This window comes from Bos indicus x Bos taurus, chromosome 26 (assembly GCF_003369695.1).
Source record: "Bos indicus x Bos taurus breed Angus x Brahman F1 hybrid chromosome 26, Bos_hybrid_MaternalHap_v2.0, whole genome shotgun sequence".
NCBI classification, from domain to species: Eukaryota; Metazoa; Chordata; class Mammalia; order Artiodactyla; family Bovidae; genus Bos; species Bos indicus x Bos taurus.
In genome coordinates this window covers 5,355,135-5,377,619 of record NC_040101.1, presented here as the reverse complement: position 1 = coordinate 5,377,619, position 22,485 = coordinate 5,355,135, and the positions used below count along the sequence as shown (strand labels likewise).

The 22,485-nt window shown below is 48.0% G+C and overlaps 2 protein-coding genes across 4 annotated transcripts in view; one reads left to right on the top strand and one right to left on the bottom strand.

The window, feature by feature from the left end:
* Positions 1 to 22,485, top strand: part of DOCK1 (dedicator of cytokinesis 1) — a 554,660-nt gene that overhangs the window by 248,395 nt on the left and 283,780 nt on the right. The window lies entirely within an intron of this gene.
* Positions 1 to 22,485, bottom strand: part of INSYN2 (inhibitory synaptic factor 2A) — a 62,371-nt gene that overhangs the window by 29,240 nt on the left and 10,646 nt on the right. For both annotated transcript variants that reach the window (XM_027528653.1, XM_027528654.1), the window contains exon 2: positions 10,517 to 11,714. In XM_027528653.1, coding sequence (XP_027384454.1) covers positions 10,517 to 11,709 — 1,193 coding nt within the window. In that variant the 5' untranslated portion in view covers positions 11,710 to 11,714. The remainder of the gene's footprint in view (positions 1 to 10,516; positions 11,715 to 22,485) is intronic.

The window sequence follows — 22,485 nt, the reverse complement described above, 5'->3', positions numbered from 1 at the left end:
AATGAAAATAGGAATGTGAGTATACTGCATGAAAACAGATTTTCCTTCTGGAATGCCACTTTCTCCAGCTCTAGTATTGCCACTTATCTCACTTTCAGAGGTTTTAGTTTGAAAGCATTAATGATGTGCATGGGGCAGTGGCTCCGACGGTAGATAACCACAGAGCTTTCATCTTTGATCTGTAATTTCTTTTGATGTATTTTTTAGAGCACATTAGTTAACAATCTTAAATCAGAACTTCCTCTTCGTGAAGCTTTTGTGCTTTGTTTCAGAGGCTTGACATTGTGCTTGTTTTTTGAACAAATGGTTCAGAGCTCTTGTAGCTGAAGATTAAAATCTTTAAATTTTGGTGTCATCATTTATAAAATTCTTGATATCCAATTATGAGACTTTTATCTGGGGAGATAGTCTAGTGCTATAACCAGTGAGATACTGGCAAAAGAATCTGACTCCATGTTTGGTCGAAATATGCCCGTTTTTAGACTTTCTTTACCTAGAGGAACTCATTTTTCATAATTGTCTGTTCAAATATGGCTTTCAAAATACGTTTGCTTGCTTTTATGGTTTATTGAGGACTTTTCTTTGGTGTTTGTTCACATACATTTGGACATAAATTTGGTTAAAGTAGAGCCTGGGTGGCATAAGGTGGTCACTCACCAAGCCACTCAGGTGAAAGGCAGTATGGGAAAGCTTTGAAGTGGCTTCCCCAGGGAAGGCTGCTCATGGATGGATCAGTACCTGGACTTCTAGAGCAATGGCTTTGATTTTTCTGAAACAACCTCACGGAGGGGACTCCTCTTACTGATTAGGAATCCTGAAAACCATACTTTATTACTGGGATCCTTTCCAAGGTGCTCTCTGCTGCCTCCAGGGTTCAAGTGTGCTTTCTCCAGGACATAAATTCTCAGGGACCTTACTGGGTCTGAGAGCGGGACTCTCTTGACCCTTTCAAGTATAAGGAAGAACTCAGAACTGCAGGACCGCAAAAGCGCCTTCAAGTCTGTGCAGACACGCATGTTTCCCATTTTCGGAGGAGGGAGAAGATGCTACTGGGGCGTGATGGGTCTAGAGGTGAGTCCTGTCTGTACTGTTTCGCTCCAGTCTTTTGACCTTGGGGATGTTACTGACATATCCAAACTTTAGTTTCGTGGTCAAAACAACTCCTACCTTACAGTTTTATTTTGGGGATTGAATGAGACAGTGCAGAATGGCCACTATACTGTAGGAGCTCAGAATGGAAGAGCTTTGTTGGTGCTCTGCCCAGAGACACTCATTTCAGTGGAACTGGCCCCCAGAGCGCAGCGGGAAATAGAGCTCAAACCTTTTTTGCATAGCTTAGCAGAAATTGCATGGGATTAAAAAAAAAGTATTTGAAAAGTAGAACTTGCATTTCATTTCTCTCTCTTTTAATCCAAATTCTGGGACACAAATCCATAAATTCCATAAACGTTCATGTCATGCCTTGAATTGCTCATTTTACCTACAAACGGGGTGTCTGAATTGCCTAGTGCCTCAGTGGCAAGGCTTTTATTCACCTACCAACTTAAAAGGCTAGGGAGGTATTTGAAATCTCCTTTGGGATTCTGCACAGGAAGATTATCTAAATTGTATTTTCAAGTATGTGTGATACCTACATGAAGTACAAAGCAAGAGTTTGGAAACTGTTTTATAGCCTCACAAATATATATGCTTCATTTTTCATATTAAGGATGGAAAGGATTATTATTGTTCAAGAACTCAAAAATAGTATTTCCAATGTTATATAAATTTAAGCCGCAGAAAAGATTCGGCACAGCCCTGTGGATCAAATAAAGAGAATGGTGGAAGAGAATACGATGTGTGCTTATATTTCAAAATCATAAACACGATAACTTATACTTGGACTCTGGAACTTGAATATTTTATCACAAGTATATAAAAGCCGTTAGTTATAGAAGAAAAAAAGGGGGGTTTCCCTGAAAGCTATTCAAAGGCTTGTGAGCTAGAAGGACAGAGGCCGGTTGCAGCATGTGTAGCCGTGGGAGAGATAAAGGATGAATGAAGTGACGGGAAGAAAGAAAGCCTAACAGAGGGACTACCATATACGCATTTGTTAACCAGCGTCCATAGAGGGGTGTGTTGCTCTCTCTCTCTCTCCCAACTTGTATGTGTCTTTTGCGGCACTGGCTGAGATTATGAAGTTCTTGGACTTCTCTGGAGAATCCGTTCTTAGATCAGAAAGGACCCTTGGGGTCCCTCGTCTCCTGTGGACCGTCCTGCCTTCCTGCGGAGGGGCTCAGAGGGGCGGGGCTGAGCTGGGAACAAGCCCGCGTGCCTGAGTCCACGTCAGCTGTCTCGTCCATGACACCAAGTAACCCTGGCCTGCACAGTTCTCTGAAAGCAAGTACAAAGCCTGATCTCTTCCTTCTGTAATCCTCAGCCCTGCCACTAATCCCTGGAAGGAAACCCACCTGTAGAGGAAAGCAAGAATCTCTCTCCAAAGTGTCCCACCTGCACCCTTGGATCACTTGCCTGCGTTTTCGCACCTGCAAGGCTGCGTCTCAGCAACAAAACAACTTGGAAGGATGCGACTTTGCGCACACAGCCCTGGGCTGAGGGCCTGGTCCTCCGTATGCTACTTAATGTCTCCGGGAAGCCCAGGAGGCTGGTGTTCTCAGCCTTCTTTCAGAGTCAGAAGCTGAGGCTGGAGAGGGTAATAACCATCTCCGAGCACAGGTACCGCAGGGAGGACGGGCACAAAGTCTCCAGCTCAGGACTGGCTGGCTGTGGAACCTCGGCCAAAAACACAGGAGGAGGGAACCTTCGTCTGCTGGGTGGCATGTTTTAAAATATTGGGGGTTGCAAGAAATGGGCAGAGACACTGAAACTGATGTCTCGAGAACATTAGCAAATGAAGCTCTGACATGCCCATCCTGTTGAAGCAGGAAGGGACAGGAGTGCGGCGGCCAGGGGAGGACCTTTCTGCTTCTGAGCTCGGAGCTGAGCACCGCCTCGCTCCGCGGCTCACAGCACTCTGTTCTGTGACGCACTGCCCGGACAGTTCTCAACAGTCCAGAGACATCTGTCTGCCAGGATCCTCAGCAGACCGCAAGGGCACCCACCCTCGCCCCTGTTGGAAATCGTGGCCGTTCCAGCTAACCAGGTGGAAGACCTCCATCTCAGCTACGTGGGTGCATCTGGGCAAAAGGAACCCAGTCTCCTCCTAGAAGGGCACACAGCCACCCTGAGACAGGGTCACCTAAGGTGTTCAACTTCCCCTGCGCTCTGAGATGGGGGCCCCCATGCCTCCTGCTGGGACCTCGGTGACCCCAGGCAGCTCCCTAGCTGTGGTGGTGATGCTGGGTTTTCCTGTGGGTTCTTTCTGTGCTGTGATTGAAATTAAATTGCCCCCTTATGCTTCCTGTGTAATTTCGATGCAGTATTTATTCTGTTTGGGCATGGGTAATGAGAGGAAATTCGGAGAGATTTCTCATCCCCCGACAGGGCTCTCTGAAGACTGCCTGATGCTGAGGGATTTGTCAATAGAAGGACACAGGTGAAGCCAGGATGTAATTTCCCTCCATCTAGCATCGATACCTAGGTGAAAGCAGGTCACGTCGTATGACTGGGTGTGGAGATGACCTCTGATTGCTGCTGGTGGGAGAGGGAGGCCTTTTTTATGTCGTGTATGTATATACATAGAAATTATAGGTATGTGTATAAGACATGTGTGTGGAGGCACACACACACACAGAGTTCCCCAGCAGAATCCTGACGGTTTTATGGGCTGCTGCTGCTGCTAAGTCGCTTCAGTCGTGTCCGACTCTGTGCGACCCCATAGATAGCAGCCCACCAGGCTCTGCCATCCCTGGGATTCTGCAGGCAAGAACTCTGGAGTGGGTTGCCATTTCCTTCTCCATTGCGTGAGACTGAAAAGTGAAAGTGAAGTCGCTCAGTTGCGGCCGACTCGTAGCAACCCCATGGACTGCAGCCTACCAGGCTCCTCCATCCATGGGATTTTCTAGGCAAGAGTACTGGAGTGGCTTGCCATTGCCTTCTCCGGTTTTATGGGCTGGTGAGCAGTTAAGTGTAGGCTAGTACAGATGAGTGTCAGTGACCCGTGGACTCTTCAGAGGAGGGCCTGCGTTCTTTGACGAGTACCTCCCCGCACCCCCGGCCCTCGGCTGGCACAGTAACAACACTTGGAGACTCTTGCTATTAACAGAAGCCTTCTGAACTTGTGAATGAACGATACACCGTCTGTAGGACACTCACCTCTGAGTTTGCCCTGCGCCCGATATGGTAACCTGGTTTCTAGCTGGGGAACTGTGGTCCCTACATTTACAAGACCATGTTGCAGGAGCTGGCAAACTGGCCCATGCCCCACGTCCGGCTTGCGCCTGTTTTTGTGACGTTTCATGCAACCATGGTCGTATCCATTCATACATGTACTGTGTACGGCTGTGCTCATGATGTAGTGGTGGATCTGAATCATTTGAATAGAGACCACATGGCCCGCAAAGCCTGAAATAGATACTATCTGCCCCTTTGCAGAAAAATTTTGCTGACGTCTGTTACATTGGAAACTGACCCTGAAATCTCTTAAAAACACAGGTCCTGTAGGCTCAGGTCCTTATGTCTACATGTACACGCTCTGCACACACCTGCACCCATTCTGTGGCTTCCTTTTCAGTGATTAAAATGAAAAACAAAGTTCAGCAAACATGACTGCAGGGTTCCACGCTGGGTCTACCGTCCCTTAGATCTTTATTCCTATCTCCTATGCCTGCAAGCCCACCAAGAGCTTTGTTCTCAAAGGCCCCTGATCTCAGGGCGATTCCCTTGGCTCGTGTTTTCCTATCGCTGCGTGCCCTGGATCCCTGCCATGGAAAAACCCCCTTCCCAGGGAGGCTGAAAAAGAGCCCATGGCGGGGAGACTGAAGCACTGGAATTAGAACCCTTGCTGCAGCTTCCCTGGTGGGTGCCTTAGTCCATGGAGAATCTGCCTGCCAAAGCAGGAGACCCAGGTTCGATCCCTGGGTTGTGAAGATCCCCTGGAAAAGGAAGTGGCAACCCACTTCAGAATTCTGGCCTGGAGAATCCCATGGACAGAGGAGCCTGGCGGGCTCCAGTCCATGGAGTTGCAATAGTTGGACACAGCTAAGCAACTAAACCACCGCCACTGCAGGCTACGAGGCTCCTGGGGCTTCCTGGTTATTTAAGATTTCCTCCTCTTACACGATGGCCCCACATCTGCTCTGAGTCAGTACAGAGCCCCCGGAGCTTTAGGGTTTCCTGTCTGCCCGTTAGTCACATCTCAGGGGCCCGTGTGACCTGGTTCGGCTGTTCCTCCCTCTTCCACACACACCTAAGCCGGCAGGTGACGCCTGGCTGATGCTGGAATGCTCACTCAGTCGTGTCTGACTCTTTGCAACCCTATGGACTGTACCCCTCCAGGCTCCTCTGTCCATGGGATTCTCCAGGTAAGAATGCTGGAATGGGTTGTCATGCCCTCCTCCAGGGGATCTTTCCGACCCAGGGATCAAACCTGGGTCTCCTGTATTGCAGGTGGATTCTTTGCCACTGAACCACCAGGATGCTAGGAGAGACCCGACCAACGAAAGGGCCCATTACATTCTGGGCAACAGCAGATCCTTCCTTCTTGCTGGATGGCTGGGATCAAGCTTCCCATCTTGTTTGCAGGTCTTCTCCAAAGACCAGAATACCATGGGGTTGTCACCAGCCAATGAGTCCCTCAAGACATGAAATGTGTGGGTGCCAGCGTGTTAGCAGTGAGCAGCCGTCTCTGCCAGATGCCTGGTGAGGGTGCAGCACTTGAGCCAAGGGCAATGGCCCCACAGTCCTGGGTCGGGGGTCACCTGCCCAGCAGCCCACGGCTGCCCTGGGGAATTACCACCGTTAGAAGAATTGGCTGGGTGTCTAAACTCAGTGTCCCATCTGCCTGCTTCTCAGCTTTCAACGACGACATTTGTGGCTCATTTAGATAGTCTGTGTGACTCTGAACTTCCCGGGAAGAGACAAGAATAATGCTGAGAGCTTTGAAATAAGCAGGATCATTCTTGGCATTCACGCAAATAGAGGGATCAAAGGCTGCCTGCACTGCATAAAGGGAGCCGTTTTCGTGAATTGCCCAGACGTTCTACAAGGGGCTAAAAAAGGCAGGGTTTCAAACACTTTTTGCACATCTACCCACTTACAGAATGCATCCCATGGAAATGAGTGTCTCAGGACAGAGCCCTTTCTTAGTGACCTCTGTGGACAGCATCTTTAAGCTTCCAGCATCCCTGCTTAATAGAAGGTGGAATTGAAGCTCGCTGAGATTAACTTGCCTACACTGAAAACTTTCTCTGCTGAGGCCTTTCAGAAATCGGTATAATCAAACGAGAGTCATGAAAGAGTCCCTTCTGAAAAGTAATTTGGAAGCTACTGAAAATGGTCTTGGTTTGTGATACAGAAATTTCTATGCACAGAGGAAGAACTGTTATACACGGCTTGCCTGGCAGACTTGGTAATGCAGTTTAAACTCTATAGTGAGTTTACATAAACAAGCTCAACAGTGCAAAGAAGTTCTATTCAAGTTAGACATTCAATATAATTTGCACACAGCCACACTGAGCCAAGCTCAGCGTACTCTGTCTTCCTTCGCTGGGTCCTGACTTCACCCACAAGAGCAAGCCTGAGGCCTTGCTGGGCCTGGGTCAAGCCTATGATATAGTGGGAACTTGGGGACAAAATGTGTCACTTGGTTTTAAAGCAGTGAGCTTGGCAGTGCACACAGCATTCCTGCCCTCACTGAGACTCCTCCGGCTGTGGATACAGTTTTATACAAAGCAGGTCTTTTCTCGTTGATTTGGGGGTGGGGGGTGAAGTGGACTGAACCCGGATTCTGATCATCCTTCACGGGTGATGACTTGGAGTGTTTCCCAGTATTTTAACTTGGTCATGAGACTCCTTGTCGGGTTACATAATGAGTACGTAATCATCTACGTACAGTAGAGTGAGTTTTCCCATTTTTCATCATGAGATGCAAAGATACCATTTCTTGGCTTGGATTGAGTACATAAAGTAAGTCCCGTGAATTCCTCATTCTACTAAAACTCCTATTCTCCAGCTCAGATTGAGTACATAAAATGAGTCCTGTGAATTCCTCCTTTAAAGCGACTGTCCAGGGCACACCCTTCGGAGAATTGGTCTAGGGCTCAGGGCAACAGAAGGTTAAATTTTCAGGATTTTGTGAGCTGGTTGATTCTGGCCACCATAGCATTCACACCATGGAAATCAGCAAATGCGGCTTACTCCCCCGTCCCTCGAGAGTCAGTGGTTAAAAATGTATCAGTATCCCCCAGCACTTCTGTCCTGCACCCAGACCCCTGAGAAGGAGATGGAGAAGGAGTGTGCCTCTCATGTGCCCACCTTTGAGGCTGCTGTCTCCTAGTATATTCTGACACGGAAAACAGTGGCGGAAATTCAAATTCTGGGCGAATGAATGACCCTGGGCATTGAACTAGAGGGGTCACCTTCAACGTGGGTCTTGGAATATGAAACCACTTGTCTCACCATTATCCAGGGAGCTTGAGAGGGAGGTAGAAATGAAGATTAGAGTAAGTCCCCTACATATGAATCAGTTCTGTTCTGAGAGCGTGTTCATAAGTCCAATTGGTTCATAAGTACAAAAATGTTTGAGCCTAGGTACCCAGCTAACACAATCAGCTATAGAGTACTGGACTGTAAAGGGTTTATCATACTTTCCCGACAAATAAGACATAAAAAACAAACACAAAATAGAAAACATTAATCTTATAGTACAGTGCCTTGTCCAGTAGTACAGTACCACAGCTGGCATACAGGGGCACCTTCATTTCTTTGAAAGCTTGCAGCTTGTAGGTTTCCTATGTAGGGACTTACTGTATTAGGAACGGATGTGGGAGTTCACCCCGATACGGTCCTGCCTTTCTACCAGTAACTTGACCCGTGCAGACAACAACTGAACTAGAGGTTGATTTCTAAGTCAGAACATCCTTTGCCTTGATCTAAGGTGCCCGCTCAACAGGTTAGGAGCCAGGCACTGGACCTTGTTTTGGGGACACTGGGGCCAAGGCCTTTTCATGATGATGAAAGTATTCTGTCTCGTATAAGGGTCGGTTGCCACCTGTGACTCTTGGGCACCTGTGAGATTGCTGATGTGAGTAAAGCATTTTCAATTGTAATTAATTTGAGGGTGCATTTCAGTAGCCACCCAAGGCGCCTGTATTGGACAGAGCAGCCCAGGGCTTGCAGTTACCTCGCTGGGGGTCGGCCTGTGTGTGGAGCATGTAGAAGTGCACTCATCACAGTGAATGCGTAGGTATAGCAGAAACATGGATTGCACCTCCTTTCTGAGCTTTCAGAACCCAACCCTGCTAACCAGCAAGGCAGCCCTCGTGCCACCATGAGAAATGAAGAGGCGCCTGGCCCTGGGTTCCATGCACCCCTTGTCCTGCTCCCCTTCCCATCTGCAGGACAGGCGATGAGCAAGGGACAGGTGAAGAGGTGGGGCACAGAGGCGAAGCCCCTGCCCCAAGTCCTCAGAGCCAGAATTCCCATCTAGACGTGTCTTAATAAACTCAACACCACTTGGTAGACTGACGTAGCCTCAGAAAACTCAGATTTCAAGTAGCTCTCCACCCTTGTTCTAATAGAAGGAGCCTCGATCTAGAACACAGTTGTCCTTGCACAGTGTTTGTGGATGATCAACCCATGCAGGGCTTTATTTGGGCATGTACACCCGTGAGAAGCATGCTATGTAGATACACATTTGGTTTTACACCATTTGCTGAATTTTATTTCCCGTTTGGTGATGCTGGTGTCTTTCTGTTTTGCTGTCTGGTTTAAATCACGAGCAGCTGTATCGAGGTCTGTGATCGGTCCTGTCTGGGCTTTTAATGTTTCTATGGAATGTGCTCTGCTGATCAACAAATCCCTTATAGACCCACTGCACTGGGTTGCTTTTGGCTGTGTATTTATTCAAGTCCAAATGATTGAAATGGGATGAAAATGGAGATGCAAACCCAAAATTCAACAAAGACTTTTGAAAGCCTTCTGTCATGGTAGGTTACTACTAATCTCCTGTTAGAGTAGTTTACAATTGGCTGCTCATTTTGCTTCATCCTGTCAGCTGCAAGCAATGCTAGGTCATAGGACGTGCCAGGCAGGGGGCAGGGGGTGGCGGGTAGGTTACTGACCATCAACTCCTTTTGTACGTCGACCACCTGCATGAAGCCAGATGCCAAGGGCGCTGTCTACATCAGGCAGCTTGGCTCTGGGGCCAGGCCTTAAGCCTCCTCTGCTACCTTGGAACACAGAGGTTGTTTCCTCCCCTTAGTTTGTAAGATGGAAACACGATGTGACTCAGTCACAGCCATCCCGTGCACAGGGTGGCTTGCGGTCCTGACAGTGCATTTCTGGGCTTAGATCATGCTGGCCTGCCTGTCAGCTCACTTAACCAGGGACTGGGGCCCACAGGGTGAAGGGTGCTAATCACATGAGGCCAGAGGGCACTGTCTCAGTTGCCACCTCCAAAACACGAGCTGGAAGAATCCAGACAGCATCACAGGGGAATGGGAAAGAGCTGATCGGCCATCTCAACAAAGCCAATGAACCACAAGGTTATTTCAAGAAGCACAGAAGCAGAGCAGTGCTGGCTGTTTCCCATCAGCCTAGCACACGGCCTGGCCTTCCTAGCTAAGAGGCTCAAGACTAACGTCCCATCTTTAGGTCATTTGTTGTTAAATTCTCTGCTGCACAATTTCAAGTTCAAAAGATGGGAAACAAAGTTCAGCAATCTGTTATCAGTGGCCGACAGTCCTGGCTGTTAACATTCTCTCTCCTGCCCATCTGGATACACAGGGCATCTCATGGAGAAAGGCGTCTCTCTCCTAATCATATACAGATAGCATCTAAGAATGGACATCGCTTCTGTAAGCTCCAAGTAAGATGGGGGCAGGGGGGAACCATATTGTCTGTTGTATAAAATATAAAACCTGGTATAGTCCTGAATGTCAATGTTATTCCAATTATTTAGCATAAGTGAGTCAGCATTTACTTTTCAAAATGCCATCCGAATTTCTTTTCCATTACTAAAAGGCAAGTCGCTTCTTATTCAGATTAGATATTCTGGACTGGCATACCTATTGTACTTCATCAGTGTCATGAACTTTAGCCCCCAGAGCTAAAAAGGGATGCTCCATCCATTCATTCAAAATGTACTCAAGTCCAGACCAGGCCCATGAATGCTAGCCAACAAGTCAACCTTGCAGGTGAGGATGAATGAGTTTTAGGATCACAGAATAACCTGGGGCCCCTTTGAACTTGCCCCCTCCCACCTATCCTCAGACCTGAATCTGTTCTCAGAAATGCTGGCTCTGGTCTCATTTAGGGGTCTGGGCTTTGGGGGCTGGCAGTGGCCCCCCCCCACCCCCACCCCCAGAGGGTGGTGAGCCTGCAACGGGCACTGTAAGACCGGCGGGAACATACATACCCTTCCCGGTGGGCTTCTCCTTTCTCCAGCTCCTGAATGACCCCCAAGAGCACTTTGATGGTTTCCTGGCTTGAACTGATCAAGTTCTCCATCATCTGAAGCTGGGCTTTCAGGTCGACCACTTCCGTGTGAGGCACGATTTGTCGGCATTCTTCATCTGCAGCGAGCGCCTGGGGACAAGGCTGGCGCTCCTGCCCCGAGGGGGCCTGAGTCTGCAGGGAGGCGTCTTCTTCGCTACATTCCGGGGACAGGCACTGCGTCGGGGGCGAGCAGGCCGGGGCGACGACCGGCCGGGCCTGGAGCCCGCTGGCCTGCGCAGCCGTTCTCCGCTCCAGGTCGGCTGCGGGGCAGAGGGACCACTCGCTCGAGGGAGCGGAGTTCGACAAGGCCGGCGCAGGGGCCCTGGCGCCTGGGGCGGGTGCGTACACGGTGGCCACCTCGGTCTTAAACACCCTCCGGTGGGCCGATGGAGCCGGCTCCTCGGTGTCCGGGGTCGCCCTGCCCTGCCTGGCTTTCCCGAGCAGCTGGTACTCCAGCTCCTGGGAGGACAACCGAGTGGAGTTCTGCACCGGAGCATCGCGGTAGCTGTGCCGGTCAGGGGTTTTGCACGGCTCCGCGCAGTTGACCCCGGTGGGCGGCCCCAGCGCGTTCACGTGTTCGTCGGAGTGGAAAACCAAGGCTGTGGTCTTCTGTACCCGGCCCGCGCCCCACGGCCGGGCCTCCTCGCCCGGCCCTTCCTGGCTCTTCTCTTTCGCGTCAATTACCAACCCGTTGTTCTGACTTTTAAAGGCCTCGGTGCCTGGGATGCTTTTGAGAGTCCCCTTTTTGCGGTCCAGAGGGAAAGTCTGGTAACACTTCTTGAGGTCGGGCGAGGTCTGCACACCTGTGCTCTTGGTGACGTTGGGGATGGACCGCCGGGCCGGCACGGTCATGTACTTGCGGTAGGCAGCCCGGCAGGATGCAGGCCTGGCCTCCCGCTTGTCACCCTGCAGGCCCGAGGCGAGCTGAGTGTCCCTCTGCTCGTTTTGCGCCTCGCAGATGTCCTTAAAGCGCACCTGCAGGGCTTTATTCCGCTTCTTAATCTGCCGGTTGGGATCCAGGGCATATTTCATCTCCAGGGCCAGACAGGCGGCAGGCTCCACTTCACTCGCAGAGGTCGTGAGTACGCATTTGCTGGGTTCCTTACTGACCATGGTTCCTGCAGGCGGATACAACAACAGACCTTGTCAGTGGAACAGAAACCCACAGGAAACCACAGGCAGCGCAGGCTTTGGGCCAGAATGACGGATGCCTGCTCCCTAATTATTTTTAAACAGGTGAGGTCGGCCTTTATGTTAAGGAAAATCAGACAGGCAGAGAATCCCTGGCAGGCACAGTTTGAAATGTTTCTCAGATATTAAAGCTTGCCTCCCTCTCCATGTAGGATACACTCGTTTTTCCTTTGATAGTAAGGCATGTTTCCCCATCAGACAAACCTGTTTTACTATATTCATCAAGAAGCCCAACGACTCTGCCTCTTCTGCTTTTTTTTTTCTTGCAGATTGCTGTTTTGCAGGCACATCTCCACTTCACAGGCAGATGGTTTTTCAAAATGCAACTTACTTGGTTTGGGCTTTTACTACTTTTTTGAGGGCTACCGATTAATCTATTATTGGAATCCGAGAGGATTGCTATTTTCTCTTAAAGACATCTTGGGGATTCTAGCTCCTGATCGGATAAATGTGGAGAGTCCTCCGATGAGGAACTGAACTATATCTATTTATGTTAGCCATTCTGGATGCTATGTGATAGGGTGCCGGGCTGGTTTATGGGAAAACTGTAAAGGGAACAGTCTCAGCAGTATGGCTTGCTTCTCATGGGTTAACATCAGCCATAGCGAGGGCATGGGTTTCCTGGTTTCTACAAAGTCTGTGTTAGCAACTCTTTTCTTTGATTCTGTGGAGAGGGGTATTTGAAAATACTTAAAAAAAAAAAAAGAAATTATTCATTCTAGAATCAAGTTTTGTGTTTTGATCACAACCTCTGCAAATGAACACAATGGTGGTTGTTTCAGGATTTAAATTCTGAAAGAAAATAAAATCACAAGGCTTTATGTTAATCATGCAAATTCATCTTGGGCTGAATTATTAAATGCAACTAAGAAGATGCAGGTGGCCAGTGATTGCTCTGGGGGAATACCAGTGGGTAAAATGCCTTCACTTTATTAGGCAGATTCGCAGCTGTTTATCACACATGGAAGGACTTTCTTGCGGGCTGAACTGAAAGCAAGAAAATACAGTTAAGTATGCCGTTTGTGAGTTAGTGTTTGCTTTTTCCCCTCCCTGTGTTCGAGAAGAAAGCAGAAGGGAGGAATCTGGGGTGTGGAGGGCCCTGGTGTCCAAGCGAGGTGACCAGAGAGGCAGGGTCATTGACAGGAGCCGGTGAGAGCAATGCAAGAACAGGCTCAGGCTGCCATGACCCACCCACCACCCAGGGACCCTCATGGAGCCTCCCATGGCACTTCCTGTGAAATGCCATAGGCCCTGTGATCACGTGACTGCCGCTCTGGGAGTCAGGGGTGTGCGGTCTTCAGGTGCTCTGCTGGTAGAGGAGAGCCATGCCTAATACCTTCAGTGCCACTCATCCCGTTGCAAGGAGGAAACTCGAGTTCAGAGAGGTTAGGTCACTTGTTCATAGTCACACAGCAAGTGAGACACACAGGCAGGATCCTGATCTACCTGCCCCCTCGAGTCCACATTGTTTCTCATACCTCAGGAGTCCAGTGAACAGAGAGGCAGGCCACTTCCCTACGTCCCTGAGTTACAATTGCAGGCCAACAGGGCTGGTGTTTCAGGGAGGAGCCCAGAGCCCTTGGCCAAGAGGGAGTTAAAGATCCGCCTCCCCCCTCCCGCCACGCAGAGTCTGGGACTCCGTTAAGTTGACATTGCAGGCCAGCATGGCACTGGTGTGCTCTGAAAGTTCACTAGTGTTACTGAATGAAAGGCTTAGAGAAAAAATGCAAGCACTTCATCAATTATGCCTTGAACAGTGAGCCAGTAATCACGTTAGAGGACATCAGAAGTAATCCCTGCAGAGCTTGGTTCCAATCACATCAGGTTTCCCAGCCTTGGCATTCTTGGTGTTACGGGCCAGGTGAGTCTTTGTTGGGGGTTGTCCTGTGCCGTGTAAAATATGCATTAGCGTCTTGGCGTCTCTCAATATTAGCAGCACCCCCACTCTAAAGTAACAGCCAGAAGGTCTCCAGACGAGTAGCCCTGGGGGTGCCTAACTGACTCCTATTGAGAACCACTGCATCAGACCTTTAACCTTGTGTGGCTAGAGTGTGTCCTGAAGCTAAGGCAGGGGTGGAAAGCCACGTGAGAGACCAGGAAGGCATCACAGTGTCCCACCTCCCCAGGAGGCATGCAGAGTGCCAGCTCTGAGGCTCTAGTCTGCAAAAGATGTAGCTCGGAGCTCAGCCAACACGGAGGTGAGTCCCAAGGCAGCTGTGTGTCCTCTGACAAAAGAATTGATCTGAAACAGTCATATCTGGGGGGAGGCAGGAGCAAGACAGAGAACAGGTCTTCTTTCGTCTTTGGCGCTCTACTGGGCACTGGGGGTATTTGGAGATGTCGGTCATTTGAAACTTGAAAAATGAGGCCGTTTTGGAAAGACGGAAAAGGCAGAGATACAGACTGAACAAGATCATGGGTGATGGGGACAGAGCGTGCCTGATAAGGGTAGATTATATATGTGTGTATAGATATAGTTGAGAGACACTTATCCCATAAGGTTACAAAGATGCACACAAGGGGCCTCGTGTGAGGGAGAGAATAGGGGCAGTGGGGGTAATAAGGAAAGGAAACCTTAACCCTCTCTCGTAGCTTGTATTCATTCTCTAAAGCCTCAGCTGTCCAGGTGTGTCAGAATGTATTGTGCCTTCATCCTGCAGAAGACCTTCACACTAGGGAAAATTTGAAAGAGAGAGCATCTTTACAAAAAGCAATTTACTAGTAATTTTTCAGCCTTTTCCCTGCCACGACTGAAAAATGTGTGTCTGAATAAGTTTGTCCTACCACGCTATTCATCATCACGATTTGCCAAGAACTGCACTGAAATAATTTTTTTCCATCAGTCTGCTGGTTTGGAAAGATATTCTGGTCTTGGACCCAACCATCAAACTAATAAAACAAATCAGAAGAATTAATTGCCGGTGGCAAAATAATAATAATAATAAATTCCTAGTCCCTTGGACTGCAAGGAGATCCAACCAGTCCATTCTGAAGGAGATCAGCCCTGGGATTTCTTTGGAAGGAATGATGCTAAAGCTGAAACTCCAGTACTTTGGCCACCTCATGCGAAGAGTTGACTCATTGGAAAAGACTCTGATGCTGGGAGGGATTGGGGGCAAGAGGAAAAGGGGACGACAGAGGATGAGATGCTTGGATGGCATCACCGACTCGATGGACGTGAGTTTGGGTAAACTCCGGGAGTTGGTGATGGACAGAGAGGCCTGGGGTGCTGCAGTCTATGGGGTCACCAAGAGTCAGACACGACTGAGTGACTGAACTGAACTGAAAAAGCATATGAAAAAATACATATGTATAACTGAGTCACTTTGCTGTACAACTGAAATTAACACAGCATTCTAAATCAACTATTTTTCGATAAAATTTAAAGAAAAAGAAAATGATTGTGTCATGCAAGAAAACTGGTTGTTCTCTAGATAAGAGTCCAGGAGACAAGTGGAACTTCCTGGCGTGCTTGTTTTTCACTTCTTCATGCATTTGTTCATACACGCCTTACTGTGTAGCCTCAACACTCAGTCCGTACGTTCCCGGTTTCTGGGTGCTAAACCAAGGCCGGCCCTGTCCTGTGCACTTCACTCTCATTTTCTCCCTGATCTCACAGCATCCTCACAGCAACGACACTATTGTTACCCTCAAGCTGGAAACAGAGGAACTCAGGCACTCGATTTTTTTTTTCCGGATCTTGCTCAGAATCACACTGCCAGTACATCCCTTTAAGTTCCCGGCCTGGGGAAATTTGTAACCTGAAATGACCCATGGGAAACCACAGGAAGCATCAAACACTGGAACTCAGGGCGGGCCCTTTCCTTGGCCTGTTTCCACAAAGGATCTGGGTGCAGGTTTCTCAGGGCACCACCACGTAGGTCCCAGCAGCACAGCTGGTCCTGCAGCAGACTCAGCCCGGGTTGCCTTGAGTTCTGGATTGATCGTGATGCCAAAATGCCATTTTCAATGGTGGCTTGCCTTGTCCGGGTCACCCCGGAGAACCATGGACTGTCAGAGTTAAACTACTGGCTCTAAAGCTGAAGGAGTTCAGAAAGTTTATTTTTCATAAGAAAACTGTGTTTTAGATTCACTGGACTGTGCTGTCTTGAGGTAAAAACGCCAAGTCACGGTTGTGCCTGGCTGGCTCGGGGAGTGCGCGATGTCGAGGAGCTGCTTGGAATATAAATGTCTTAATTACCCTCAAATTAAATTTCATAATCAAATGTGAGTTGTAAATATATAAACCCTGTATTTTTAGATTAGTGATGGAGAGTCATCTCTGCCTGCCGCTTTAAATTAATAGCTTATATAAAAATGTTCATTCCAGCTTAAAGGAGTGAAAGATGGAAGCAACTAAATGCCTAACAATAGGTAAACGGTTAAGTAAATTATGGTTACATTCACTCAGTGCGGCCATTAAAATGATAATTATAAAGATTATTTAGTATTGGAGGAAAACGCTTGTGAAATAATGTCAAGTGAAGGGAAGCCATCTACCAAATTGTACTGGAAAAAAGTAACCAAAAATTGGTTGTCACCGTGGCACTGAGATGGTACGTTTGGGGAGGTGTTTTTTTTTTTCCCCTTCTTTCTTCTGGTTTGGGTGCAGGACCTACAGTGTCCTTATATTGTTTCTCAATTTAAAAAAAAAAAAGAGCAAACTCGGTCCACACCTTAGGCAGCGTGAGGGGATCAGGCCTCTGCCAACTAGAAACACTTGGATCGAGTAAGGAAAACCCAGAAATGATTAGATTTGGGTACAAGCAGTCTCCCAAAGGTCATCTTTTATTGTTTTGAGGAAGCCTTGGATAAAGAAAGAAAATGAATTTCAAAATCCTGATGGTATTCATGTGTGTGTATGTGTATCTGATCTCGGGTGGGCTCGGCCTGCCCTGACTTGGGCTCCCAGGCAGAGATGGAGGCCAGATCCTAAGCTCTAGACCAGCGGTCAGTGGCAAGGGCCCTGGTCCTTTGGCTTTGCAGAAAAGAATTCCCACAAAGCTAGAAAGAAGTGAAGCAGGTAAAGTTTTTGTTAAGAGGAACAAGAGTGCAGTATGTATAGATAGATTTGCTCAGAGGGAAAGTCCCTGAACTGCTGAGTCGCACCCTCATGGCAGTGTGAATTACTATTATGGGGTATTTCTTCCGGGTTTCTCTTGGCCAGTCATTTTGATTTGCCCAGTTCACAGTCCACATGAGGTATATCAGGATCTTCCCATGTGTGAGCGTGCATTTCTTAGCCAAGATGGATTCTACTGCAAAGGCCTCTGGGTAGAGCATCCTTTAGCATCACTCTCCATTGACTTCCAAGGAGCCTTTCTGCATACCTGTGGTTGGGGAGGTCTCCTGACTTCGGGAATGAGAAATATGTGGTCTGGAGTTTAATTGTCCTGCTTTTCTCCTCCTCCCTTAATTGTCCTGCTCATCTCTTCTTGGTTCCCTGGTGGCTTAGATGGTAAAGAATCTGCCTGCAGTGTGGGAGACTCGGGTTCGATCCCTGCATTGGGAAGAACCCCTGGGGGAGGAAATGGCAACCCACTCCAGTATCCTTGCCTGGAGAATCCCATGGATAGAGGAGCCTGGTGGGCTACAGTCCATGGGGTCGCAGAGTCGGGCTTGACTGAAGCAGCTTGACATAGCATTCTCTTCTTCGAGTTTCAGTCCATAGGGAATGAATCTGTAATCGCTTCACCTTGGGGTTGGGGGGCATCTACCTCCTGCCTCATGTCTGCCGAGGTGTAGACATCTACACACATCCCTCTGTATGTATGTGGATCGGCTGGGAGAGCCAGGGAGTGTTTAGTTGAAAATATATCAATATGTGAGAAAACTCACGGTTGGGTGGAATTTGCCATCTGTTTTAATTAGAAATCAAACGGTTTTGCCCTATAATCTACAGCTAGCATCTGAGGCAAACTTGGTTGGTTTCAGCAGCTGATGAGAGAGAATCTCCATTGGGTGAGCTCAGTTCTTACTGTCTGCAGGGACCCGGAGCTTTCCAGTCTGGGCTCCAGCTGTGATATCAACAGCATAATGCAGTCGACTGCCAGTGGCGGCCGGGGAGCAGGCCGGCCTTGCCAGGACACCTCCCAGGGTCCCCTCAGTTGGTGGATACGGCAGAAGAGCTAAGGCCAGCAACTGATGAGTTTGGAAAGGGACTGCATGATATTATTGGTTTTCCTTGTGGCTTTCCCGCTGTTGAGACACCTTGGCGTCAAAGATGCTGGCCGGGATTCAGGATTAATTGGGTCAGCATTTTATTCTATATGCAGAGGGAATGCCTGAACTGGGAGCGGGGGAGTGATGAAAAAGAATATCCCCTGTTTTAACACGCTGCTTCCTGGGCAGAAAAGGAAGTGAGGCAGAGACCCCACACCTGCTCATGAATTCATCCGCCTTCTGAAATAGTTAACGTTAAGACCTATGTTATCACACTGACTGATTCTTCCAAAGCAAAAGTCCTCTCCTCTGGGCAAAGCTAACTGCTATAGCTTTTGGACTGTGTCTTAGTGAGATTCATTATCCACTTTAATTTTGTTTAATACACTGAAATGATATTTTTCCAGACATGTGTTCCCTTCTTCAGAAGTCATTGCCTATGAAGGCTGAAGTGGGGTGTAAAAAAAAAAAAGAACGCTGACACCCCTCTGAAACTGAGCTGTAGGCAGGGGAGCCGCTCCTGTCCCAGCCCCCAAAGCTGTGGCCCTTTGTGAGAAATACCCAAGCCATGCCCCATCCTCTGGGCTGGTGGATGATTGCCATGAGGTCTCCATCATTAAGACCTGAGGATCATCCATTGGGAAGCAGGACAGAGGGTCCTGGGCAGAAGAAAGAGCTGCTCAGTGGAGACACCCGGCTCGTGCATATCTCTGATTTCAGAAAATCCATTTTATGGATCTAATTCTGAATACGCTTTGATTCTGGGGTGAAGAAGCTGGACTTCCCTTGATGGCAATGGGCAGACGTTTTTTAAAGGTTTGCTAGAATGAGTAAAGAGTGAAACGGAGCCCCTGGGCTCTTTGACCAAGTTAGTTTTATGTCCTTCCCACTGCTGACAGTACTCATTGTTTCTAGTCTACATTTCTTTTTCGGCAATAGCAAATATTTAAATGAGAACTTTCATATCTGCTGTCTTATGCAATGCCTCTATTGAGTAGCATTCTATGCTCGTATAATAAAATTTTTTAGTTGTTATGTTGCTGTAGCTTAGTCACTAAGTTGTGTCTAACTCTTTGCAGCCCCATGGACTGCAACACTCCAGGCCCCTCTGTCCTCCACTATCTCCTGGAGTTGCTCAGATTCATGTCCATTAAGTCATTGATGCCATCCAACCATCTCCTCCTCTGCTGCCTCCTTCTCCTTTTGCCGTCAGTCTTTCCCAGCATCAGGGTCTTTCCCAATGAGTCAAATCAGGTGACCAATGTATTGCAGTTTCAAGCTTTAGCATCAGTTGTTATGAGGAGGTTCTATGTTATTTTTTACTCTCAACAACGTCAAAATCATGATTGATCCTCAAATACATGAGCTTCTTTCCCCTTCTAATGTAGTTAAGGCAAGTTCTTGACTTAAAAGAAAGAAAAAACAAAAAACCCTCATTTTTACCTACAGAAAAACTTTTACTCCATTACTTCAGCCACAAAGCATAAACTGACTCTCACTGGCCTGTTTCTAATTAGTGGGAGCAGAGGAAGTAAAGCACGAATTTTCTACGTGGATGTTTGGGTTTGGTGTTGAGGTTTTAGAAGGACCGGAAGATGCTGTCTTCACTGGACCTGACTTTCCTCTTCGTTTGGCCTGTTTACTTAGTGTTTCTGTGCTCAGCTTATCCTGACATTAACCTTCCTTTATCCTCTGTCCAGATGGGATCTAAATTCGTAGAAATGGACTAGCAACCTTTTGTGACGGTGGCCAAAATCAACTGGAAAAAAATACCTCCTCCAATTGAGATGTTATATCAACATAGGAAACTTTATGTGCAGCAGTTAGCTTTGCTAATTAACTGTGTCCAGAAAGAATTCAGTAAAACTGCTAACAGCCACTCACCAAAGTCATCTGTAAGACTAGAAAAGGAACTGATTTCCCTATTCCTCTTCACTCCCCCTTCAGTATGACAGTTACAGAAAATGTTAAAAATAAGGCCTTTCGTTTTGAGCATAGCTCTCAGTGCATTTAGATGAATGTAGAAAATAGCCCACCTACTCTATTCCCCAAAGGCTCCCAGTTATTAAGCAACAATTAGTTGATGGTGTGGGGCCTGATCGCAAGAGCTGGAATTAGTAGGATGCAAGAGAGGTGGCTTCTCTTCCTTAGATTATTTATGAAAGTCTCACTCTTTTGAGAACGTGCACACTGGAATGCACTTTGTGCTTGTTTTGCCTTACTGATGAACTATGATGAATCCATCCATATATATATTTTTATATATATATATATATATATTATATATATATATATATATTTTTTTTTTTTTTTGCTAAATGACATGTTTTGACTCATCATATATCTGAAGCTAAAATTAGAACAGTAATTTCCCCAAAAAATAACTGTCAACAGAGTGTGTTTTCCCTGCTGCTTCTACCGGCTCAATCTCAGATCACATTGGAACACCCGGGCAGGGTTTCTGCTTGGGGGGTGACCATTCACCACAACTGCAATCAATTAGAGTTAAAGATGCTATCCATCTCTCTGGCACGGCCATGGGAGTGTCCATCTATTACCATCAAAACGGATCCCCCGTGCGTTTTTCATTGCAGTGTGTCTCCCCTGGTACCTTGGCCCGGTCAAACTGTAGACTTTGCAAGGTCTTGGGTGTACTGCTGAGGTAGCACAAGCCATGAAAGAAGGGGAGAAATGAGTATTTCTTGTAATCAGCTTCTATTTATCAGTAGAGAGATGACTGTCCGGGTCAGAATCATAACAAAAAGCCGTAGTCAGAGGCAGCATGCATGGTCTTCCCAAATACGGCTCACGTTTGTCAGCCATGGTCCAGTGTGGGATGGTTGCCTGGTCTGAACGAACTCTCCTTTTCTGGGATACTTGTGCTATCACACAAGATGATGCAGGAATTATTTAATCTGAGTGCACCAGGGACATGAATTAAGGAAATGAATTAAGACCCCTTTCCTTCCACTGCAGCTGATGAACAATGAGAGGGACCTCAGAAATAACTCATCACCCTGAAGAGAGATGCTGTCAGCGTAGACCACACTTGTCAGGGAGACAGTGTACAGTCGCTGGAGATGTAGAAACAGAGGGAATATTCCAGTAGCAGCTAATAGTTGCAACTGCAGGAGCACTTAGGGTGCACTTTCTGCATTTAGTGCCCAAAATATTCTTAGGGGTGGGAGGTGAAAAAAAAATAAAAAATGTCTGGGTGTCACATCCTTTGATGTCCAAATGGCTTTCACTTTTTATTTCTTAACATAAATTCGACTTCTCATTAGTCCCCATGGGTTTTTTTTTTTTTAACTCTGCTGGGTCAGTTGGTTCTTTAATGTTTTTCCTTGACCAACAGCTATTATGAACTTCTCTCTTTTCTGTACATAACGTTATGTAGCCTCATAAAAAGTATGAAGCCACACTTCCCCCCTCCCCAGCCACCGCGCTCTGCTCTAATGTCTTTAGAAGCCTGCCTCCGTGTGCCTGAGCAGCTCAGCAGTGTCTCTTGCAGCCTGGAGGCCTCTGTGCCCTTCTGGGAGGAGGGCTGACACGGGGGTGAACGGCCTGCGACCCTAACAGTCTGTGCTCAACCCAGTAACAAAGCTGCTGCGCTCGCCCCAGCCGAGCATGCAGCAAAGGCGCCCAGTGTTAAACGCAGGACTGAACTTGGCCTGCCCGGCGGCCAAGAGACCCCAGCCCACCCGTCGTAGGGTGCTGTATGTCTCTGAGTCCTTTGATTCTGAGGGCTCCTAACAGCTGCTGACAGTGCTTTACCTGCCAGACTCCCTAGTGTAATCCCCCTTAACCAGGCCATCGCTAGGTCCCACTGATCTTTGCTTTACCTTCCTACTGCTTCACTATTGATTTCTTCCCTTCATCCTCACCATCCCAAGCTCGACCTTGGCGTTTTCACGTCCCTTGCTCTCAGCTCTCCGTCCCTCCATCCTGCACATCCTCAGTCCCACCTTCAACTGCAAACATCTCTCTTTGTGAGTACCCGCCTAGTCTTAGTTGGGTAGCACTTCCAAAAAGCAGTTTTTGTAAGGGTCCTCTGTAACCTTTTCCATCCCGCTTATCCCCCTGGATATCTCAGACCTACTCACAAGCTCTCTGTCTGCTCAAGCCAGTGCTTACAGTGTCTCTGGAGTATACGTGGGTCACTCCCTCCTTCATGTCTTTGCTCCCAGTGGTTCATGTTCTGGCCTTGGCCCCATCCTCCTCTTTAATGATTCAAGTCTAGTCTTGCCTGCCCCCTCCTTCCCCCCAGCTACGCCTGTCTTCATGGCCCTTTCACGGATGCAGTGAATGGTGCCTGCATGTGAAGGGGGATGCAGGCACCATACCATGCGCTGGGCACCCAGGAAAACGAGGCCCAGTCCTCAGTGCTGTGAGCTCAGCATGGAAAAGACATTCTTCTGTGGATAGCACCAGCCCGCTGCGCTGAGGACCATCCTGGGAGCAGGAAGAAGAAAGGACCCAGAGTGTTCCCTGGGAAGTCAGGGCAGGCATCCCCTGGGGGACATGGAAAGATGGGCC